The sequence below is a fragment of the Heloderma suspectum genome, chromosome 5 (assembly GCF_057233095.1).
Source record: "Heloderma suspectum isolate Gila_16-S chromosome 5, 16-S_ref, whole genome shotgun sequence".
Taxonomy (NCBI): Eukaryota; Metazoa; Chordata; class Lepidosauria; order Squamata; family Helodermatidae; genus Heloderma; species Heloderma suspectum.
This window is the reverse complement of record NC_139462.1, coordinates 23,401,218-23,416,540: the sequence shown is the minus strand read 5'-3', so window position 1 is coordinate 23,416,540 and position 15,323 is coordinate 23,401,218. Positions and strand designations below refer to the sequence as shown.

At 43.5% G+C, this 15,323-nt stretch overlaps 1 protein-coding gene across 8 annotated transcripts in view; it reads right to left on the bottom strand.

The window, feature by feature from the left end:
- AFF1 (ALF transcription elongation factor 1) overlaps nt 1-15,323 on the bottom strand; it is a 234,480-nt gene that overhangs the window by 66,954 nt on the left and 152,203 nt on the right. For 5 of the 8 annotated variants that reach the window (XM_084855561.1, XM_084855563.1, XM_084855560.1 and 2 more), the window contains 3 exons: nt 8,365-8,419; nt 8,188-8,225; nt 1,277-1,436 (listed from right to left, as the gene is read on the bottom strand). In XM_084855561.1, coding sequence (XP_084711687.1) covers nt 1,277-1,436; nt 8,188-8,225; nt 8,365-8,419 — 253 coding nt within the window. Of the gene's footprint in view, nt 1-1,276; nt 1,437-8,187; nt 8,226-8,358; nt 8,420-15,323 lie in introns of all 8 variants that reach the window. The other 3 variants (XM_084855558.1, XM_084855557.1, XM_084855564.1) reach the window with 1 other exon arrangement.

The window sequence follows — 15,323 nt, the reverse complement described above, 5'->3', positions numbered from 1 at the left end:
CTCAGAAGATGCTTTAGAATTGGTCCATGCGGCAGCTGTCACCACACGGGCGGCTGCCCACCACGCACACACCAGGCGATTTTAACCATGCTACTGCAAAACTCCATGGTGTGGCACTAAGAAAAACTGAACAATCTACATGGTGAGTTGCATCCAAAGCACTTCACGAAGTGGCAACAGGCAATCTGGAAAGCAGGAATGTAGCCACAGAGTTCGGGGGGGACAGGGATAGACCCCACTCAGGGATGTTCTAGGCCCCTTCCTTGAATTTGCTTGTTTCACTTAAGAAAAATAGAAATAGAAGATTACGGGAGCAATCCTATGGCCTCTAGACAGCAACTAGACAGCCATAGGGTATCTTGTTTTCTGGGAACCGACCTCCCCCCACTTCTGCACTGCCTTGGAGGCAGCGCGGAACAGCCCCGTCCTCCATGCTTGCAAGAGGAGGGCGGAGCGACAGAAAAGGGGTGTTCCAGGAGGCGTTTCGGAGCGGGTGGAAATGCCTGTATGACACATCCAATGGGTCATACGGCAGCCTCCTCCCCCACTCTGCCCTCTCGCGGCTAGACAGTAGAAAGTGGCTGTCTAGCCGAAAATGCAGGGCAGGAGGAGTGTGGAGGGAACGATCCCCTCCGTGCTTCTCCTGTCCTGCATTGGGTTCTGAACCTCTGAGTTCAGAGGCGGCTGCCTATCTGAATAGGATTGCGTCTTAAGTCTCTAACCTTTCTACTTACAGAGACAGAAGGAAAAAATGAAAAAAAATTATTGGAAAAAAAATACCAATTGTTCAGTAAGAAGCACAACTTTTATCCCGCCTTCCAATACTCCAGCCAATGAGTAAAAAAGCACTGGGATGATTGACAAGCACCTGGGCAGTTTTTGTAAAGAAAAATCTTTAATAAATGAAATACACTTTGAATGCAGTAGATGACTTCAGTTTCAGGGTTTGGCTGTTTTGTATTGGTTCACAGTGTGTCTGCAGATTCCCGGCTCTGGGGCTTGATGGAAGACGTTAAGAAGGGCTTTCATGTGATGGCTGTAATTATATGTGCCAACCCTGTTTATGTGCAGGAATACCGCAGGCAGCAAAGGGACCGAGCTGAAATGCACAGTGTGGGACACTGGGAGAGTGTAAAGGATCAATAATGTGGTAGGACAGATTGACAACATTTTCTTGTAGGTGCAGTTACTTAGCTGGGCGAAAAACCTCAAGAGGGGATCCACACTAGCTACTTATACTGTACAGCTTATGCATTTAGAACATGCGATACAGTACCTCAGGTGTGGAGGCTCTTGGTGGGGGATCGTTTGCTTCACTGTCGCTAGAGCTGCTCTCGCTCTCCGAGTCAGAAGAACTGTCCGAGTCGCTTGTACTCCCAGACTCCGGACTGCTGGAATGTGCCAATGCCACACTCTCAGGCTGCGATTGTGGGGCACTGCAAGTCAATACCATGAGATAAAATTAGCAGCAGGTAGTAAAGATCATCTTTCTGCACTCTCCCCACCCCCCGCCCCCCTTGACACACCATCACCAGGAAAAGAATTCACACTGCTTTTGTGCTACTGATACAAATCAGTAGCAAAGCAGAGACCATTAAGGCTACAATCCTATACATGCTTATCTGGGAGAAGGACCCCTTGAAAACAATGGGACTTACTTCTGAGTAGACATGTATAGGATTGCACTGTAAATGTATTTCATCTATTGGCCAAAATAAACAACTGTCTTGAAGAAAAATGATTAAGCTCGAAATGTGTACATCTTGGACTTTTTAATACCAATATCGTTATAATTTCTGCACTCTCCTCTTTTCCTCCTTCCTCCACTTGTATATGTCTGGATGGCAATTTCCACTGGCCCCAGCCAGCCTGAGCAATGGTCAGGGATGATAGAAGATACAGCCCAAAATATCTGGAGACTGACAGACTGGGGAAGGCTGGTGGAATACTTTCTCAAAGAAGGATTACCAAAGAAGCAAAATCCACAAAACAGACATCAAAACTAGGAAACTGCTCCTCCATTTCACCCAGTATGACCAGTGGAGAAGAATATATCAACCAGTGGAGGCTGGTGGCTCTGATGTCAGTGGGGTGCTGCATCCGCTCCAGGTTTCAGTCAGAAACTTAAAGGAGCTATCCAAGGTGTGGAAGCACCATGAATAGCTCCTTTAGAGTTCTGACTGGTTTTGACTTAAACCTCCACTGATACCAACATATGTAAATATACAAGGCTGCTTTATCCAGTTTTAGATGAGCAGCAGTGTCGAGCAAAGGGCTGGATGTGCCCAATCTCATCTGATCTCGAAAGCTAAGCAGGGTCAGCCCTGGTCAGTACTTGGATGGAGACTGCCTGGGAATCAGGCTTCCCGCGTTGAGCGGGGGGTTGGACTCGATGGTCTTGTAGGCCCCTTCCCACCCTAAGATTCTATGACATTGAGCAAAGGGCTGGATGTGCCCAGTCTTATCTGATCTTGGAAGCTAAGCAGGGTGAGCCCTGGTTAGTACTTGGATGGGAGGCTGCCTGGGAATCAGGCTTCCTGCGTTGAGCAGGGGGTTGGACTTGATGGTCTTGTAAGCCCCTTCCAACCCTATGATTCTATGATCCCCATGGCTTCAGGCAGAGAGAGGTGCTAGCTATTGAACCTGAAACGTCATACTCCAAAGCATGAGCCCTACCACTAACTAAAGCAGGGGAGCAGAACCTCTTTCATCCTGAGGGCCAAGTTCCGCTTCGGAGAAGCTCTTGCATTCCAGTGATGGGAGGGGACTGAATGCAAATGGGGCGGGGCCAAAAAACCAAAAATACCAGCATGTTTTAGCTTAAAGCTCATAGTGCCAGTAACTAAGCCTTAGGAGAGGCATCCCAACCTTACAGGGTGGGGGGAAACCTGCATGAAATCTGGGAAACCACCAAATGATCAGTGGTTGAGGGGAAAAGGCATGGACTTCTGTGTGCCCCCAGAAGGCCGGATTTGGCCCTCCAGCCCTGCAGTTCTGCTGCCTTGAACTAAAACTTCTACCTGTGTTACTGGAGTAATGGCTAGTTAGGTCGCAGTCATCGAAATGAGAGATGTGGCAGATCCATATGCTTTTCTTGTTTTCAATATGCATTTGAAATATGGGGTTTGACCAATTCAGTGCTAAATGGACTGTAAAGTGAGTTACCAAGCTGAGGTGTCATTACAGAAGAACTCTAGTGCCTAAACACAGCAGCCAAGCCTCAAATATTTCCTACTGTGCAAATATATGAAGGGGTGGCAGCAGCACCTGAGATCAGGTAAGCTATTTCCGTGGGCTGGTTCACACATGAGCTGCCTTGTGTATTACTTCCTGTACGCATACAGCATTGTGGGGACAAATCCCACCATGAACCTAGCTGTATATGCAAACAGACTACAGCAGCCAGTGATCGTTTCTACAACTGCAGTGGTAACCAGCTAGCAGGCAGAAGTGAACTAGTCCTTTCAGTGTAACAGATTGTCAGTGAACCGACAATGTTCCTATAGTAAGCCTGCTGACCTCCATTTTATAACCCCACAGCCTGATTTCAGTGCAATTTACGGCTTGCCCTTTAAACCTCCATGCCAAATACCTTTTAGTTGTTCCTCTTCCTCTCTCTGTATTTCATAGAATCATAGAATAGCAGGGTTGGAAGGGTCCTATAAGACAATCGAGTCCAACCCCCTGCTCAATGCATTCAAGTCAAAGCATTAAATACAAAGCAATTGTATTTAAAATACAATTAAAACCAAAACGATATAGGATTGCACTAGATCAAATAGGAATTGCAGATGGGGTCCACCTTACAACCTCAGTACGTAGCTTTACGTAATACAGTACGTATTAAAACTACGTAGCAGTACGTAGTTTTAATTATTTTTAAAAAGGAGTTCAAACTCTTGTTTTAATCATTTGGAACGTATTTATTCTGTGTCTTTTTGAAATTTAAAGGACAAATAATTTAAACAGACAATCTTTCCCTTTACAGGCACTGGTGTATTTTGCATAGCTCAAAGGCATGCTTTCTGCTAGTTCCAGACTTACATTATGGAGAAAACTGCAATTTAAGGAGGAGGATAATTATCAGTGTCAAGTTTAGGCATCATTCTGCAAATCTTTACTTTACATCAGACACTGTTTAAAACAGCAAAGACACAGTAGCACTTACACGCCCTATAAGAATTTCTGGTAAGCAGAGGGAGGTTATACATTTATCTTTGCCGTTAAAGAACTTAGAAGTGAAACGTTTACAGTTTAAGTGCTTTTACTGCACTTTGCAATTTCAAATGTTTGCAACTTTCGTTGACTGAATTCAGTACATATAGGATTGCAGCCTCAATCTCTCCCCCTCCCAACCTTTTACAAGGTCTTCTGTTTTCCTGGTTGGCTCTACTTGTGTTTATACTTCAAGTATTCAAATCTTCTCAAGAACCAGTTGATACTCAGCTGATTTTTAAAAAGAACTTTTAACAGGACTGGCATCTGCACCTTTTTGTTAAAGCCAATGAGATCCAGTGATCTGCACTTGAAGGGGAAAAAATAAAAAGAAGACCTGTTATGTAGGTGCTTAATGTTCAACACCTAAATATCAAAGGCCTGAATAACTGCAGCATCTTGTTCCCATTTTCGTATGGAACAGAGGCTGCAATGTTAAATGTTTTTAGGATTGATTTCATTCATGGGTAAATGTCACGGATGTAAAAAGGAGTAGCTTAAGAATAAATACATCCAGGAACTGGGATCTCAGGAGTGGCACAGCGGACTGTACGCTGGACATATACTGGGAAGATGCATGTTAAAATCCCACACAGCCATAAACCTCACTTAGGGTGCAATCTTATGCATGTTTAGACAGAAAAAACTCCTACAATTCCCAGCATGCTCCAGCCAGCATGGCTGGCTGGGAATTGTAGGAGTTTTTTCTGTCTAAACATGCATAGGATTGAGCCCTTAGTGGCTTTGGGTTTGACTTGATCTTTCAGCCTAGCCCATCTAATAGGATTGTTGTGAGCTTACCCTTAAGGGCAACCTCAGGGGACATCCTCCTCAGAGTTTCTTGGAGGAGGGGCAGGATAGAAATGTGACAACTAAATAAAAATGACCTTATTCTAAACTCGCAGGCTGGTGCAGCATGAATTATTAGTACTGAGAAAGTTGCCACCCCACCCCCCCCCGGCCAGGTCAGGACTCTTGTGCTTTAAACAGCTGGATGACAGGCAGAAATTCAACGGGTGAGGCTTTTCCAAGGGAATAGGAACAGAGATAAACATGCATCATGCTGATTTTCTGCATGACACATGGCTGTTAAAAGACATGAGAACCCTACCAGAAAGAAGGGGACAACCTTAAGACCCAGTGCAGATGGCAAGGCTAGGTCCCTGTAAACTGTGGATTGTAATTTGGGAAACGGCCCTGGGGATGCCCACTCCACTTCTTGCTTCTCCAGTTCCAATTCTCCCTTTCTTTCCTGGTGTTAACTGTGGCTCTGCATTACATATGTCCTGATGCAAACCACGAACCTTCCTAAACCAGAGACCAAAGCCATGATTTGAAGTCATTTTGCAAAACATGTTTATGATAGATTCTGATTTGCTGTTCAGTGTACATGTACAGTCAGGGCCAGAAATATTGGAACAAGGATAACTGTTTTGGCAGTTGGCCTCTGTACACCACCACATCGAAGTTGAAAGGAAACACACCCAGATGGGAGCGAAGTCAGGACTTTCAGCTGTAATTCAAGGGGTTTGACAAAAGTGGGGCACTAACCATTCAGGAAGGACAGCCAGCGGCATGCACACACCCCCATCGTTGGTGGCTCATAGGTAATGGAACAAACCAACATCATCTCAAACTTAAGGATCACCTTTAATACTTGGATGAAAATCCTTTGCAGTCAATGTCTGCCTGAAGTCTGGAACCAATGCACATGACCAAATGCTGAGTTTTCTCCCTTGAGATGCTTTGCCAGGCCTTTATTGCAGCTGCCTTCAGCTGCTGCTTGTTTGTGGGTCTTTCTGCCTTCAGTCTTGTCTTCAGTAAGTGAAAAGCATGCTCTTTTGGGTTGAGATCAGGTGACTGACTTGGCCATTGAAGAACATCCCACTTCTTTGCCTTCAGAAACTCTTGGGTAGCTTTTGCTCTATGTTTTGGGTCATTATCCATCTGTAAGATGAAGTGGCATCCTATCAGTTTGGCAGCATTCGGCTGAATCTGAGCAAAAAGTATAGCCCTATACACTTCAGAATTCATCCTGTTGCTTTTATCAGCAGTCAGGTCATCAATAAACACCAGTGACCCAGTTCTATTGGCAGCCATACATGCCCATGCCATAACAATGCCTCCACCATGTTTGACAGATGATGTGGTATGCTTTGGATATGAGCTGTTCCTTTCCTTCTCCAAACTTTTCTCTTCCCATCATTCTGGTACAAGTTAATCTTGGTTTCATCAGTCCAAAGAATCTTATTCCAGAACTGGGCAGGCCTTTTTAGGTGTTTGTTGGCAAAGGCTAATCTGGCCTGTCTGTTCTTGAGCGTTACCAGTGGTTTGCACCTTGTTGTGAAGCCTCTGTATTTACATTCAGAAAGCCGTCTCTTGACTGTAGATGTTGACAATGACATGCCTACCTCCTCAAGAGTGTTCTTGACCTGGCTAGATGTTGTGAAAGGGTTCCTCTTCACCATGAACAGAATTCTGCGGTCATCCACTTTAGTTGTCTTCCGTGGTCTGCCAGGCCTTTTGCTGTTGCTGAGCTTGCCAGTTAATTCCTTCTTCTTCAGGATGTTCCAAACTGTTGTGTTGGCCACTCCCAATGTTTCTGCTATGTCTTTTATGGGTTTATTTTGTTTCCTCAGCCTAATGATGGCGTCCTTCACTCGCATGGACACCTCTTTGGACCTCATGTTGGGGGTTCCAGTGAACAGCTACCAAATGCAAATGTAACACTCAGAAACAGCTCCAGGCCTTTTATCTGCTTGATTGGTCATGGGGTACCCAGGAAACAGGCCACACCTGGCCATGCAGCTGCTTGTTGGCCATTTGTTCCATTACTTATGAGCCACCAACGATGGGTGTGTGTGTATGCTACTGGCTGTCCTTCCTGAATGGTTAGTGCCCCACTTTTGTCAAACCCCTTCAATTACAGCTGAAAGTCCTGACTTCGTTCCCATCTGGGTGTGTTTCCTTTCAACTTCAATGTGGTGGTGTACAGAGGCCAACTGCCAAAACAGTTATCCTTGTTCCAATATTTCTGGCCCTGACTGTAATTCAAAGCCACGGATAATGCAAACAAGGAAAGGGATGGGGGAAGTCAAGCTGGAGAAGGAGCACAACTCCTTGAGAATGGATCCTGATTTTCAAACCATGGTTTGCAGCAAGCCAGTGAAAAATTTGCACTAGTTCAGTCTGTCAGTAAGCTCCTAGAAAACATTGCGTATACTTCTGAATATACCCCATTCACATTTGTTTTCCTCATCTTCCTCCATGGAGCTCAGGTTGGCGCGCACACACACAAGGTTACTCCACTTTATCTTCACATTTATCCTTGTGAGCTTGATGTTCAGGAAGCCAGTGCATCTTGGCCAATACTTTCCTGCAAGCACCCCAAGACAACATTTCCCCAGGCTCTGCCTATTTATGCCACCATCAAACCAGCCTTCCAAGTAATCTGTGAAAGTTTTAGCCAGTCTCACTGTGAGCCAGGTCTCATGACACAACAGCCCATCATGGGTCAATTTACCCGCGAGGAACTGTGGCGCATGCCGGCTGCCCTTATGCATATGCTAGCCCCGGCCTGGGTTTTAAGTGGCTTCTCGTGGGCAGCATGGGTTTTTGAGGATTAAACAACCCTTGCATAACCCTAAAACAGACTGTGGGTTATGCAGGGGTTGTTTAACTCTCAAATAACCCCTGCAGCCTGATTCAAACGAAACAACAAGCTATGGCAGCCCCTGCCTGGGGCTTCCATATTCATAATGGTGGATGGCATATTCTGCTGGCACCCTGAGGGTTAATTAACCCACAGTGGCCTGTCATGTCATCTGAACCAGGCCAATCTCTCCTCTTAACTTCTCACCCACCCAACGCGGCTTCCACAAGAATTTCTGTTTACATACATAAAACACCCAAATCATATCTGACCACCCCCGTATCTGTTATTCTTGGTATCTCTTGCCAAAGAAACTGTACCTTGGAGGAGTTGATGAGGAAGATGGCTTATCGGAAACCTGATCATGAACAAAAACAAAACAAAAAAGAAGAGAGAACACGAGAAAGCTTAGCATAAGCAGTGTAGAGAAGCCATAAAGATTTTAAGGAGTATTCTGTGTATTTGCAGGATCAAGAGTTGTATATACACACACTGACTTGGTCATCATCACCATCTTCACTTTCGCTGATCTCAAGATCGTCGTGAAGCGTTCTGAAAAAGAAAAGAGGTTGTCGTTGCAGATTTAATGTTTGGAATTACTGTCATAAGCTCTCTTCAGAAATTACAAGTCTACTCATGGGCAATGTTCTCAGTCTTATATCCAATGTTCTTGATTTGGTTTCCAAAGTTTAAGCCCATCCACACTCAACATATTTCTCAGCCTGGAAAGCATTCTTTGTTCAAGCTAAACATCTTCTTTGTGCTTAAGTTCGTCTATTCACAGTATTTTTCTTGGGAAATAGTCTGTTCTGAACACAGGTTTCACTTTTGCACTGCAAAAAAGGCCAGGCTGAACCATTTCTCCTCCAGAACAAGAGGGCTTCATGCTCCCTGGGTCTCCACTTATGAAAACTAATAGCTATTGTCATTATGCAAGGCTCACAATGTATGCTCCTAGTAACAAGGCTGTGCAAGTTGTTCCAAACAATTCTGCCTGGCAGAATATGACCCTCTCCCGGTTGTTCAAAGCAATTATCTCCTTAAAGCTGGCCATGAAATGAAGGAAGGTTTAATGAGTATTCATGTCTGTTGCCAGACTAATTTTATAAACTCTAGTAATTCAAGATGAACAGAAGAACCATCTAGTACAGAAGTGATGAGCGATGGGGAAGAGGCAACAAATTATTCGTAGGTATATGGTGCTCTCTATTCTTTTAAGAAGAGGGAAAATTAATTATGTAATGATAAAGATGGGCAGTTTAGGAAGCTATTATGAGTTCTATGGCATAATATATACAATAGTTTGGATTCAGAGTGTTCCTTCGATTTGCAGACTGAGGAAAGTTAGGTTATACTCATGTTTTGCTTAAAAGAACCCCAAACCAGCTATTCAACTTCACCACCTCCCTGCATACAGAGAAAAGGCATAAACTGAAGACCAACTTCCCCCCAAACCATTACTTAGTAAAATCATGAAAACCTAAATCTGATATTTGCAGGAAAACTTCAGCAACACAAAGCTGAATTAGTACCATAAAGTAAAGTAAGAACCATTAGAAATCTCACCTGAAAAGGATTTTTAAACTTTACTCGGGACAATAAAAACATAAAGGTTCTTTCTTCCTAACAACTATCCCTCTTGTCTTCAAATGAGTTAATAATGGCATTTTTTTTTATGTATACACCACAGATTTCACTCAAAAAGTACATCGTTACTTCTCAAGACACTGAAATATAATCACATTGGGGTGGATCCTGGCAGCTGCTTAATACCAAACAAACAATGTTCCCAAGAGCCAAGAAGAGGAAGTGATAGGTAACCAAATCCAAACAAAACCACAGGAGGAACAGGATTGTTAGGCAGATAAAATCTTATTTTTTTGTAGCATGCAAACTGGTATTCATAGATGAACAAAATCACCCACAATTTCTCTCTGTGTGCATGGTGTATATGTGTGTGTTTGTGTGTGTGTGTACACACACAGTCTGGGGTGGCCATGTGTCCTCTTTTACAGATGACAGCCCTCTATTTAAAGGGCTGCCAGAGGACTCTCCCCTATTTTGAAGACATCCTCTGTTGGGAAGGGCTGTCCGGTCCAAGTCCTGTTTGAAGATAAAGAACCATCAGAAGGAAGGGCTGGGCCTTGAAGTTGCCCATCAACAGCAGTTGGACAGCAGACTGAGCAGGCACACAGCTCACCTGGTCACATTCTTCCACACTATGGTGTGATGTTATGTATTTCAGTTTAAATTATAATAATTATTGCATCTATACGTATGATTTTTTTTTTGGCAATCCGCAATTGCCCACCCAAACATACACAGACACACACACTATACATCTGGCCTAGTTTTCACAAACAGCAGATGAGGAGGTAAACCTGTTTCTGGGCTGCACATCAGACTGTAGGTGATGGCCAATAAGACTGGATGCTCAGCCATACAAAACCAAACAAAAATCTGTTCAGATGGGAGAACAACATGTCAGGGAGAAAGTTTATAGCCTATATGCATCACATGTCTACTGCACTAAAAGAGTGATGCACAATTACAATGCTATGGAATTAGAACTATGTCTCTCCTGTTTAAAAAAACAGTATTTTATTTCCAATAAAATGGCATGTGATGACTTTTATGAAAATTGGAACCCCTCTCCCTCCTCATTTGGATTCACTGCTGGATTTTACTGTGTTTACTGAGTTATCAGCTCAGTAAAGGGTGGGAAATAAAACCTTAAAACAAATACATAAGAACAAACAATAACAGCAAACTGATATCATGCATAACACAAGAAGGGAGATTATTATAAATTTCGGACTTTGGTGAGCATTATCAAACTATAGTTCCAGTATTTAGGAAGCCTTTGGCTGCCAGTTAGCTATTTATAGCTGCTTAATACATTTCAAACAAAGGACACACCAGAAATTGTTTTCAGCGGGTTCAATTTTGGGGTTTGTGCTAGCAAGAATTAGTAAGGGAATGGATCCATTTTCATTTTATTAAAATATAATTAAAGCAAGGTATCAAAATACAATACGTTGTCTAAGATGTTAAAAAAAAACCCACCCACATTTATTTTTATCATAAAGGAGTGCATTGCTTGAAGTTTTAAGATCTTACGTGTTTAATAGGACATAATATTTCCTAAACTTTTCTTCGTATCAAAGACGACTAGTCTTAGTAGTCTAAAACAGGGGTGAGGAACCATTTTAGGCCTGGGAGCAGACTTCCAAGCTTGGGATGATCTCAGGGGCCACATTCCAGTGGTGGGTGGATCTAAAGCAAAGGAGGGCTTAGCTACAGTGAAGAGTGGGTGGAGCCAAAGGGCAGAGCCTTTTGAATGTGTATAAATATTACCAAGCTTTTTAGTATTTTGATTGTACTAATCTACTTTAGTTTAGATCTTACTAATATTTGCAATAAGAGTAAGACTCTGCTGGGTGGGGCCTCCACCTCCCCTTCAATTTACACCTATCCTCCACTGCTGCTGTGTACTCCAGTGCAATGGTTGTAGCATCTTCTCTTCTCTTTTACAAGTTTTGGAATTTCCACTTAACCTGATGACACTGCCACTCACAGCTGTCTTTCCAAGTTCTCATCTACTAATCTGGAATGAAGGAGGATCTTAGGAAGAGTTAGTTTTGAGAAGAATTGCTCACAGCAGTAGATTGTTCGAAAGAGAGATAGATGCTAGCGCACATCTCCTGAGCGCTGGAAAATCTTCACACACTGTTTGTAGAACTCAAGAATAGCCACATTGTAATTATTTTCCCTTCAGTTCAGTGTTGGCTTGCAGTTCCAGGACATGCTGCTGGAATTCCTGGGGTGCATCACCTGCTTCAACAATTAAAGGGACTTCTCGGAGGTGCCCCCAATTATGGAACAATCTCCCCAGTGAGGCCCACATGGTGCCAACACTGTTATCTTTTCAGTGCCAGGTACTCTCTAGCATTTGGCAGTATATGACAAGGTTTTTCATTTGGGTCCTGGATTTCTTCCTGTTGATTGTTAAAATTGTTTAGATGTGCTGTGTTTATATGTTTGTGTGTAAATTGTTTTTTTATATTATGTGCAATATTGTATTTGTAAGGTTTTAAATCTTTGTAAACCACCCAGATAATTTTTGCTATTGGGAGATAGGGAAATGTAATAAATGAAATGAAACTGAAGGTGTGCTAAAAATGTCAAATCTTGCTCCTGTGCTTTTAGGTCTTGGAATTGGCCACTGAATTTCTCAAGCAAGAATGTGTGCAATACTGTGTACTCTGATGACAACTTTGGTTCACAAAGGGTTGGGAAATGACCTGTCTGGCCATTTTCCAGAAGCGTTTTCCACAAACCTAACTGGGTTTCAAATGCTCTTATATAAGAGAGGAGTCGATGACACCAACTTGTTTGGGCCCTGTCATTTCAGATTCAACTCTGAAAGATACCCAGTGATATCTGCCAGGAATCCTAGGTCACACAGCCACTGTGGAACACTCAGTTGTGGCATGCTCTTCCGTTTGCCTCCATTAAGATGTTTACTTTGTTCCTCAGTGCACAGAAACGCTTCAGCATATTTCCTTGGTTCAGCCAGCACTCTTCACAGAATGCCCGTACTCTGCTTCAAGGTGTGTCAATAGGCCCTTGAACTGGTGGCAGTTTAGTACCCTAGTTTTGATAAAGTAGAACCAAGGCACTGCTATGGTTTCATTGCTTTCATTCTCAAGGACTGCACATAATGAATCTCCTGGTGAATGATACAGTGCCACACTATCAAGTCACCAATATCCAGGCTGAGGCAAAACACTTCTTTAGGCAGCTCACTACTCCCTTATGTGCCTCAATCAGTGTGGTGTAGGACAGCCAGAGTTGTGTAGCAGTTATACTGTTGGACTAGGAATCAGAGTCCCCACTTGGGCATGAAGCTCACTGGATAACTGGGCCAGTCACTGACTCTGAGTCTAACCTACCTCACAGGGTTGTTGTGAGGATAAAATGGGGAGGAGGATCACATATGCCGCCTTTGCTTTCTTGGAGGAAAAGAGGTGGGATATAAACGTAACAAAGAAATAAAATAAATAAACCACAGCTGACTACAACACTAACCCGCTCAAATGGTGAGTCCACGTCATGCACTGCCACCGAAACTTGCTCAAAAATATCTTCTCCTCTAGCAGTATCATGCATGGCAGACAAGAGACAGCAACTCCTCTGTTACCTCAAACCATGGTGAAATTCCATGCAGAAAAATTGCCAGCTGGGCCATGTTGCTTATGTCAGTTGTCTCATCAACAGCCAAAGAGTGGAATACAAGCTCAGAAGCAGAGTCTTTCAGAGACAACGCAGTGTCCTTCGCCATTTCTGGAATTCTTTCACAATTGTCCAAGATAAACTTTATTTTCAAATGATTTCACTCTCTTGGGTACCAGCAGAGATGTGGTTGCAACCGTGCAATCCTTCACAAGTGTGCCCTCAGTGTGAGGGCCTCAGCCTTCTAGTGATAAGTTCACTGAGAACGTAACTCGCTTGTACCGCTGATTAGTTCCACCTTTGGTTTTACAAGCAGGTTTCACTGTGCCGCTAAACTTGTTCTCAGTGCTGCTATTTTATCAGCATGGCCTTCCCTTTCATTTCTTCATGCTTATTATGTTTGGTGCTGTAATGACTTTCCAAGTTTGCTTTCTTCATAATAGTCACAGATTCACCACAGGTGGGGCAACCTGGATTTTCTCTCACCTACACACACATCATCAACATTAGTGCAGTCCTCTTTAAAAGTGTCCCCTTTCAAAAAAAAATGTGTTGCTTTATGTATGTTTACTCAGAAGTAAGCCAAAGCAAGGAACAAGGGGCTCATCTCAGTTTTATGCATGTTTACTCAGAAGTAAGCCAAAGCAGAGTACAGGGAGCATATCTCACTTTTCTGCATGTTTAGCAAAGCACAGAAATAAGAGAAAGCCTCCCTCCCCCCATGTGTTTGCTGCCGTGAGCAACACATTTACTCAGAAGTAATCCATGGGGAGTAATATGTTTACTCACAAATAAACCGCAGGAAGGAAGATGGAACACAGTGCAGTTTCATGGAAATTTGTGTAGAAACAAGCCCCATCAAGCTCTCTGTAGTAACCGCCAACAATGTATATGTATCCTGCGCACACACACGCCATCTCCAGCAATTACAGAAAGAAATGCACTGATATAGCCACGACTGAGTAGAATCTGATGATTAGTCCCCACAATCATCTGCCACTTTTCCCCAGTCTTTTTAAAGGCCAAAGAGACTTACAGAGGATGTTCAGTCCTCATTGGCCTGTTTTGAGCGTTTTGTGCCGCTTATGTTGTTTTTCCTAAGGATTTTCTGTACTTCTGCAAACCTCAGGGGTTCCTCCGAGCATGCTGTGCATACGTGTGTGTGTGGGGGGCCGTTTTGGCTACACAAGGAGCAGCATTCTGAGAACTGAGATCATGATTAGTATATATGATGAGACCTGGGGAGTGGGTGGAGGAGGAGAGATGGGACACAGGTACACAGGGAGCTGCCTTATACAGAGCCATAGCGCTGGTCCATGGAGCTCAGTGCTGCCTACACCAGGCAACCTTTTGGGCCCTTGGGCACATTTGGGAATTTGAGAAACCATCCTGGGCACAACCATAAAAGTAAGGAGGCTCCCACTTTGCTTTGAAGCAACCCTAGCTGACAGTAAGAAAATATAACAATATTAGTAAGAAAATATAAGATATATATTTTTACATACAATTTTAAAATAAAAATTGGGGGGAGTGGGGTGTCTCTGTGGGCACCATGGAAAGTGTTTGGGGGCACACTTGTGGCTGCAGGCACCACGTTGCTACCCCTGTTCTAACCTGATCGATAGTGCCTCTCTAGGGTTTCAGACAAGAGTTTTTCCAGCCCTACCTCAAGATGCCAGGGGTTGAACCTGGGAACTTTTGTATGCAGGTATGGCCTCTCTCCGTTTTAGGCCACCTATTAAAGAGTCCATTGGCAAGGGAAGTTCTGAACCAGTGATTTCTGCTTCAAAGCCAGTATCTCACACTAGCTTCTCTCAGATTATAATACCTCCCACCCTAGGGAAAACATGCCAGCAACTTACCATAACGCCTATTGTATTAAAATGAACCTTATGTTACAAAGCTCACGGTGCCTTCCCCCCACCCCCAGATTTACCTACAATCATATGGGACAACACAATTCTGCAGTACAGACATGGTACTGCTCCTAACAGCAAAACCAGTCCCTTGTTGAGCCTCACTTAATGTAAACACATCCTAATGAAGTGCGGTCTTTCGGCATTCATGGTGTAGAATGGATCCCATTATGTAACGGAAGAGATCTATCAAGGGATGATATCAGCATAACCAGAAACCCTGGAGGGCAACCCTACTACATATATTTACACAGGACTAATAATAAGGTTCTCCATACAAATGTCCCCTTTCTTCCTGGTTCTAC